General features: G+C 45.7%; 1 protein-coding gene across 6 annotated transcripts in view; it reads right to left on the bottom strand.

The window, feature by feature from the left end:
• Positions 1–1,163: 1,163 nt before the first annotated feature.
• The window catches only part of LYRM9 (LYR motif containing 9), a 251,078-nt gene continuing 242,994 nt past the window's right edge, over positions 1,164–9,247 (bottom strand). For all 6 annotated transcript variants that reach the window (XM_068270250.1, XM_068270249.1, XM_068270248.1 and 3 more), the window contains 3 exons: positions 7,952–8,093; positions 4,992–5,084; positions 1,164–1,506 (listed from right to left, as the gene is read on the bottom strand). In XM_068270250.1, coding sequence (XP_068126351.1) covers positions 1,486–1,506; positions 4,992–5,084; positions 7,952–8,077 — 240 coding nt within the window. In that variant the 5' untranslated portion in view covers positions 8,078–8,093 and the 3' untranslated portion in view covers positions 1,164–1,485. The remainder of the gene's footprint in view (positions 1,507–4,991; positions 5,085–7,951; positions 8,094–9,247) is intronic.

Here is a 9,247-nt window from a genome sequence, read left to right as displayed (position 1 = left end):
CATCGGTGACTGGCTGTGCGGGCACAGGATGTCTGCGGGGGACCATTAGAAGCCCCGGGTAAATTCAACTCATTTTCCCCCGACCCCTACAGTGTCCCTTTAAACAAATGTTTCGTATGATAAAAGGTCACATAGAAAACCTTCATAGTATTGATAAACACATACTCAACAGTAATATTATGCAGTATCCGTTCTAGCTACAATGGAGCCCCGGGCAAAATTAACTTGGGGGTCCCCTATATGTCCCCACAATTGTTAAGGACCCCATTATTGCCCTCCTCCTTTCCCTTACATATCCAGAGTGTACACACATTGGGATCTTATCTAGTTCAGGCATGACACAGGAGGCAGCACCACACTCTACACTCCGAACTTCTCCCTATGGCCCCTCTCTGCCTCATTTCCTGCAGGCATGTATGGGGTCACCATAGCTGGAAAGGAGGGGACACACAACCTCGGAGGGGAAGGGGGCATGGTATGATTACCCCCTTTGCCTCTATAGAAGAGCCGGCCCTGATATTATGTGACACATTTACAGCATACAATGGAATATAAAACCATATGAACAGATAATAAGCTATCAGTAACTTTTTCTTAAAGAGAACCCGAGGTGGGATTTTATTATGCTAGTGGGGCACAGAGACTGGTTGTGCACACTAGCACCAGCCTCTGTTGCCCCATGGTGTGCCTCAAAGACCCCCCCTGCGCGCCGCTATACCCCCGCAGTGCTGGCGACAATGTTTACCTAAGCGCTGTCTGTCAGTGCCACTCCCCCGCCTCCTCCTTATCGGCGCTACCCGCCTGTGTCCCTTCCCTCCCGCTAATTGGAGGGAAGTGACGCGGCGGGTAGCGCCGATACGGAGGAGGCGGGTGAGCGGCGCTGACAGACAGCGCTTAGATAAACATTGTGCTGCCGACACGATGCGTGTCGCCAGCACTGCGGGGGGTATAGCGGCGCGCAGGGGGGTCTTTGAGGCACACCATGGGGCAACAGAGGCTGGTGTTACTGTGCACAACCAGCCTCTGTGCCCCACTAGCATAATATAATCCCACCTCGGGTTCTCTTTAAAAGAAGAATGTGTTACTTTTTATTGTAGCACTGTTTATTTGTTTAGAATCTATTTAGGAATTTGTTTGATGAGCACATATGCAAAGACAAAAGGTTATGAATGTTTTCTTTAAAAGCTAAAGACTTTTATGCAGTACAAAACATGTAGGTACAATACACCTTCATTTTCTTAAAATACAATCAAATATGTTTGATGTTTAACGCACTTCTCCTAAAATATCTGCCTCTAGTTTGATGTAGCAGGCCTTCTTTGTGTCTGTGCATTAGATGTGACATCCATATTCTCCAAGTCACTGTCATAGAAATGTGACCTCTTACAGGCAGTAGCAGTTTTCCCCATGACATGGTGCAACCATACAGTTTGAGGTCATTCCTCTTCTGAAGTCACAGCGTCTTAATGTCCTTCCACTCTTCTGCTAGCTAGCTTTGTTCTTATACTACAAGAAAACAGACAGGACTTCTTTTATACTGGAAATATGGTACACACATGCAACTGTGGTAAGTTATTACTTAATGAACACAAGTTGTCTCATGCATAAGAGTACGCCATCAATTTTGTGGATTCCAGTCCTTTGCACAAAGACTACGCAATAAAGGAAAACTGAAGTGAGAGGAAGAGACATGCTGCCATCTTTATTTTGCTTTACAAAATGCCAGTTACCTGGCTGTAATGCTGATCTTTTGGCTTCAGTACAGGGTGTCCCAGCAGCTTCCATACACAGCGAATATTTTCTCTCTATTTCAAATATTCCTGAAATGGATGACATTGACTGAAGGAGAGCAATTGGAATTCTTTCTCAAGGCTACATCTGGAAGCTGATGCATGGTTACAATAAAATCTAATAGGAAACATGGCAAGCACATCATGGGCGTAACTTGACCTAGGCACTGCCCCCACACACAAAGCTCCCCCAGTCGGACCCCCCTGCCCAATCGCAGTGTAATGTGCCTCTTCCTGACCCGTCTGCATACCCTCACCCCCATCACGTGGCATGCAGAGATCTGAGCAGCAGGGGAATACTGTACTGAGGTTGCAGTGAAGAGGTGTGAGAACATGTTGTGCCACAAGATGAGGGTAACGTATGACACTCTGTACCGGACCAGCCCTCCGAAAAACAATGGCAAGGATCGCAGGGGCAACTGTTACGTCCCTGAAGCACATCAACTGTTGCTGAATCTACTGATACATTCTAAATGACGGGAGGTGTTGGAGAGCATTCTGTGCTTGCGCCATTCAAACAGACTAAAAACTGCACAAGTGCAGAATGCTCCTGGAACATGATTGAGAGAGGTGTGTGTGGATGCGCCTGTGCATTATACCGTGACCACAATTGTGGTCAGAATCTTTCAGATACTGTATTTACTGTCTAAAAAGTTATGGCACCAACTTAACACAACTGCACTATAAGATATTAAAGAACTATGAAGGTGGAAGTGGGCACATATCCTTCAATGTGGCATTAAAGAAGGCCCAACAGGATGGAGAGTAATCCCTCCTACCAAACATCTGTTTCAAGATAAAGTACCACATTGTCAGAGGTACGGGATCCATTATGGAGAGCAGGGAGGTTGGCCCAAAACAGCTGTAAGCTGAGAGGTGGTTACACCTGATACGCTTCATTCATCTTATGTGCATCGTGTATAAAAGGGCAAATGAAGCAAGAGGAATATGGAGGCTGACATATTTATTTCCTATTAACCATTTATGCCGCGCGGACGTGAGCTTCACGTCCGCAGCGGCAGCTGCTACAGCCGCAGGGACGCACTAGTCACGTCCCTGCAGTTTGGGGGTTTGCAGGCGATCTTGCGGGCACGCTGTTACAGGGAGCAGGGGAGATTGGCTGCAGGGGACAAAAGTCCCCTGTGCCAATCTGTACATTACCGCTGGGAGTAAACATTGTTTTTGTTCAAGAACAGTGTTGATTCTTACAATCCAGCCATGATTTCCGCCGGTTTCCGCTGCCCGATCGTTAAATTTATGAATGGGAACAATGTTCAATGTCCAACCTACATTTCTGATCTTACTCAGAGATACACACCAAGCCACTCCAACACATGGTACTCCCTACCTCCACCCATTAGGGCAGTCCCCTCCTTCAACACCTTCAAGAAGGCCCTCAAAACTCACCTTTTCACTCTGGCCTACCACCCCTCACAATTGCTCTAAACCCACAGCTGAACTCTGGTCCCCTACCTCTCCCTCTAGATTGTAAGCCTTTGGGCAGGGTCCTCCTCCTTTTGTGTCCTACCTGATCATGCACCTCCATTACGGTGAACCCATGCTATGCATCTGAGTGAACCTAACTTGCCTAATCTCCATGCTCCCATCCAAAGACTGACTAAGCATTACCTTGTACTCATACTGTGCTGTGTGATCTGGTTTTCTTGTATTCCTGTATTGTCATATTGCTGTATGTGACCCCTAAATATTGTCTGTAACCTAAATTAATGTCCAGCGCTGCGTAATATGTTGGCGCTTTATAAATACAATAAATAATAATAATGTTCCCATTCATTAATCTCCCTGCCGGCACTGTGAACGCAGGCTTCCAATGGAAGCCTGCTTCACTTCCCTAGTTACAATGTAGCAATACATTATTTCCTATGTAGCGTACTTGTAAGCTACATAGAATTTTGCTCAGCAGGGAAATCTTGTGGCCAAATAGTAAAATACACCTACTGACTTTAAGGGAAAAAAAAATAATATCTATGTCAAGAGGGCATATAATTATTAAATAATGGGCTAAAAATTAGTGATGGATGTAAAACTGAAAAAAATGCACCTTTATTTTCAAATAAAATATTGTCAACATAAATTGTACTAGAGATATAATGTTAACGTTGCAATAACAGGGACAAATGGCCAAATAAAATGTGTGGATTTTAAATATGGTAGCTTGTATTATTTTAAAACTAGAATGGCTGAAAACTGAAAAATAATGATTTTTTTCCATTTTTTTCTTTTTAGTCCCATTATAATGCATTTAGAATAAAATAAATCTTAGCGTAATGTACCACCCAAAGAAAGCCTAATTGGTGGCGAGAAAAAGGGTATAGATCATTTTGTTGTGATAAGTAGTGATAAAGTTATTGGGGAATGAATGGGAGGTGGACTGAAATGTGAAAATTCCTCTCGTCCATAAGGTGAAAAATATCCGCAGGCTGAAATGGTTATGCAATACCAGTTACCTGGCTGTCCTGCTGATCCTCTGCCTCAGTCTAATATGTTTAGCCCTAAACCCTGAACAAGCATGCAGCAGGTGTTTCTGACATTATTAGCAGATGCTTGTTTCTGGTGTTGTTCAGCCATTACTGCAGCCAAATAGATCAGCAGGACTGCCAGGCAACTAAATATGAAAGCCTCCAGATCGCTCTCACTTCAGTTGCCCTTTAAAATGAATATCCAAGCTCATACAAAAAAAAAACCCATCTACTTAGCTGGGGCTTCCTCCAGCCTCTTGCAGTCGACATGTCCCACGCCGCAGCTCCACCCTCACCCGCCGGCTTGGAGTCCCCTCCAGTGCAGAGGATGACCTTGCACCTACGCGAGCGCGGCTGTCAATCAAGTCCACGTTGTCCGGAGTGTACTGCGCAGTGGCGGGGACCCTGGGCCGGCGGCTGGGAGCTGAGCTGCAGCATGGGTCGTGTCGGCTGCAAGGGGCTGGAGGAAGCCCTCGGTAAGTACATTTTTTTTTCAATGAGCTCGGACATTCCCTTTAAACACCATAAAATAAATTCCTACTTCCAATGTAATGCTGTTACCATGCTACCATAGTGAACAGATTTTCCTTGGATAGTTCTCTTGTTTTCCTGGTGGCTGGGCTGTCTTCTAGTCTCTTCTCTATGTGCCTCGCTGTAAAATATTTCCTATACCCACAGCAAAACAAACCACAGTCTGGAAGAAGACCTCTCATGTATTTACCTTATTCATCACCCAGTCAGCATCCTCTATAGCTCTCCTAATAATCTGCTGTATCCTTTCCGGGTCCTCCTCATCAGCATGAACTCGAAAGCTCTGTGGGTGAATAGATTTGGTTCAGTTAATTTAGCCCATTTTTCATTTTATTTTTAAAAAAATTAAAAACATAAAAACTACAATATAACATTTTGCCTGGGCATACATCAAATAAGGGCAACAAGAAAAAAGGGCGCAGGGTATAGCCAAAATTTTAGGATATTGTCTATAACAATATTATTATGATTTCTTCATCTTTATCTGAGAAAGAATAATAAATATGTTAAAATAATGGTGATAAAAATCACAACATATCATCTATAACAATGAAAATGAAAATATATGTACAGTTGTAATAAGCATAGTAAAACATTGGTAAATAATACAGACATTTTTCTACAACTAAACCTAACCATACTCTCAAACAGAACTCTGCCTCTACTGATGCCTAACCCCCCTGGTGGTGCCTAACCCTAAGACCTCCCTGGTGATGCCTAAATCTAAGACCCCTAAGACCCCCCTGGTGGTGCCTAACCCTAAGACCCCCCCCCCCCCCTGGTAGTGCAAAACCCTAACGCCCCCGCCCCTGGTAGTGCAAAACCCTAAGACCCCCTCCCCCCATGGTGCCTAACCCTAAGATCCCTGGTTGTGCCTAACCCTAAGACCCCCTAGGTGGTGCCTAACCCTAAGACCCCCTAGGTGGTGCCTAACCCTAAGACCCCCTAGGTGGTGCCTAACCCTAAGACCCCCTCCCTGTTGGTGCCTAACCCTAAGACCCCCCCTGGTGGTGCCTATCCCTATGACCCCCGAGTGCTGTCTAACCCTAAGTCCCCCCTGGTGGTGCCTAGCCCCTGGTGGTGCAAAACCCTAAGACCCCCTCCCCCCGTGCTGCCTAACCCTAAGACACCGCTGGTTGTGCCTAACCCTAAGACCCCCTAGGTGGTGCCTAACCCTAAGACCCCTAGGCGGTGCCTAACCCTAAGACCCCCTAGGCGGTGCCTAACCCTAAGACCCCCTAGGCGGTGCCTAATCCTAAGACCCCCCCCCCCGGTGGTGCCTAATCCTAAGACCCCCTAGGTGGTGCCTAATCCTAAAACCCCCTAGGTGGTGCCTAACCTTAAGACCCCCCTGGTGGTACCTAGCCCCTGGTGGTGCAAAACCCTAAGACCCCCTCCCCCCGTGCTGCCTAACCCTAAGACACCGCTGGTTGTGCCTAACCTTAAGACCCCCTAGGTGGTGCCTAACTCTAAGACCCCCTAGGCGGTGCCTAACCCTAAGACCCCCCCGGTGGTGCCTAATCCTAAAACCCCCTAGGTGGTGCCTAATCCTAAGACCCCCAGGTGGTGCCTAACCTTAAGACCCCCCCCCCCCCCCGGTGGTGCCTATCCCTAAGACCTCCCTAGTGGTGCCTATCCCTAAGTTCAAAACTAAAGTTCGTGATATTATAATTCACAAAACAAATTTCAAAATGTTATGTATCAAAACACTAATTCTCATAACGTAAAATTGTTTGGACAGGCTCGTCGCCCACTATTTATTGGGCGCCCACCTTTCTTCTTTGGCGCCCAATAGCCGATATTTTGCATTAGTGCCTATGGGGCGCCCAAATAGTCCATTAGATGCAGGCGCCCACATTTCCTGATTCCCTTGCCTGGATATGTTGAAATCTGCAATGATGCTTAGAAATAATTCCAACAACTTTCTAAAATACTAATAATCCATTTATATCAATGACATTAGAATTTTTCATTATAGCCATGACTACCAAACATTACAGTTGACAGTAAAACAGGTTTATATTCTAACAAGATCCCACCAGCGTCACTGCAATGGTGAACACCGGTCATAAAACTATCAGACTAAAGCTCAACACACACCATACAATATTGGTTGTACAGATTTACCAAATCTATGTAATATAAGGGCCAACAGATTGAAAATACCTTGAATGATTGATTGGATAAGCTCTTACACTACATGAAAGTGGTAAGATTGAACAACCAAGATTGTATGGGGTGTGTTGAGCCTAAGACTTTCATATAAAATTCTGAAAGAAGTTGGTGTGAACAAATGAAAAGTAAGGCAGGGAACACATTGCAGGGCCGTATTGTATTAGCAAATGTGCACATCATGTGGGTAAAAGTGGAAAGCCTGAGCGCGGCTATTAACTTCAATAGCCTGTGCAATTGTGTGCTTGAAAGAGCCTTCATATAGGAAGGAATACACAGAATGCACTGTGTGAAGACTGCAGCTATGGAACTCTCTGCTGCTGGAAGTGGCTGCCTACTTTAAGAGAACCCGAGGTGGGGATCTTAGAGTTAAATCTATACACAGGCTGGGTCTGGCTATAGTGCCCAGCCTCTGTTGCTAGTTGAATATTCCCTAAATCCCCCCCTGCGCTCTGCACGAGCCCATAAATTACATCCGCGCTGTCTGGCTCTGTTTACCTTTCTAGTGTCACTCATGCCGCTTCCCCCGCCTCCTGCAGAGCGCTGGTCCCCGCCTGCGTCCCTTCGCTCCAATCAGCGGCGAGGGAAGGGACGTGGACGGGGATCGGCGCTCTGCAGGAGGCGGGGGAGCGGCGTGAGTGGCACTAGAATGGTAAACAGAGCCCGCTGCGACACGCTAAGTGTCGCCAGCCCGGCTGTAATTTATGGGCTCGTGCAGAGCGCAGGAGGATTTAGGGAATATTCAACTAGCAACAGAGGCTGGGCACTATAGCCAGACCCAGCCTCTGTGTATAGATTTAACTCTAAGATCCCCACCTCGGGTTCTCTTTAAAATGATATACAGTATATTTCACATCAGCAAATCAAGAAGATCACAAGAAACTCTACAACTGACAGCATATGCAACAACTAAAAACAAATTGGACATGAATTTGGACTTTGTAATAATTATCTTATATTGACGTTATGAAAACAGACCTGTCGCACCGCATGCTTGTAGTGATGCTGGAGATTTTGGTTTGGCAGCTGCTTGCAGCAACGAAGAAGATATCGATAGAGCTGTAAAGGCCTGTGCACCACTTCTGCACCAGGTAGTGGTGCCATTGTATGATGAATGATCCTTTGATGAAAGTAAACACGGGTTACAAGAGAACAAGCATGCTGCATTTTTTAGCTGCATAGTTCTCTACATGTAACTATCATGTACGGTTTTGCATTCATGACTTGCCATAAATCTACAGTAAATCATGCATTGTCACTGCCAGCTGAACCGGAAAGTGACGCTCTGGCCTGACAGTCAATTCAGCCAAACACCTTTAAATGTGTAAAATGAATCGTTAATTATGGATTATTTTTCTCTTTAAACAACTTTAGTGCCATTTACCAATATGCAAGGGTTGTTTTTTTTGCTCATGTAATAATTAATATCAAGTGTACTGAACTGGTTACCAGCTTTCACACATTATCACTTTCTCTCCCCTGAGAAAGATGCATACATCTCTACATCTCTACTTTCCTCCTGGCACCACGTGTGAACGACGTCTACGCTATTCTGGTATGTACTACCGCTAACGGTTAGTGCCCATCATCGTCTGACTGGACTTACATGACTTTGAAAAGATGCACTTAAAGAGAGTCTGAAGCCTTTTTTTTTAATTTCTTGTTATTGCGCTGTTAGCTTCAGCATTAAGATCCAAGCTGATTCGCCGTATCCACGCGGCAGAACGAGGCACCGTATATACTCGCATATAAACAGACCCGCGTGTAAGCCGAGGTACCCACTTTTCCCTCAGAAATCAGGGAAAAAGTGATTAACTCACGTATAAGCCTCCTTCCCAGTATAGCCCCCTCCACAGTAGCCAGATGTTCCCCCAGTACAAGTCAGCCCCCCTCTCCATAGCCAGATATACCCCAGGATCATACAGCTGTGTCTCAAGATGCCACTAGATGGCATCCTAGATATGAGACACAGCGATTGCCACACAGGAAGAATCACCGATCATTGCACCGCTGACATGTTGCTTGCATGCTCCGCTCCACAAGCCAGGGGACACAGGTAGTCTTGAGCAGTGCACTCTACACACCATGTTGCAGGGGTTGTGGGGCATAGACACAGCAGGGTGCAAGCTGATAAGAGCAGGATCACTAGTACACAATCCTTACGCTTCTCTGCCAGTAACAAAACCTCCTCCACCATCTGTTTTGCTCCGCTGACTCGCATATAAGCCGAGGGGATAACTTTTCAGCACATTTTTATGCTGAAAAATGAGGCTT

This window comes from Hyperolius riggenbachi, chromosome 2, assembly GCF_040937935.1.
Source record: "Hyperolius riggenbachi isolate aHypRig1 chromosome 2, aHypRig1.pri, whole genome shotgun sequence".
Classification (NCBI taxonomy): Eukaryota; Metazoa; Chordata; class Amphibia; order Anura; family Hyperoliidae; genus Hyperolius; species Hyperolius riggenbachi.
The sequence above is the reverse complement of the archived record's forward strand: the minus strand, read 5'-3'. Positions and strand labels throughout refer to the sequence as shown.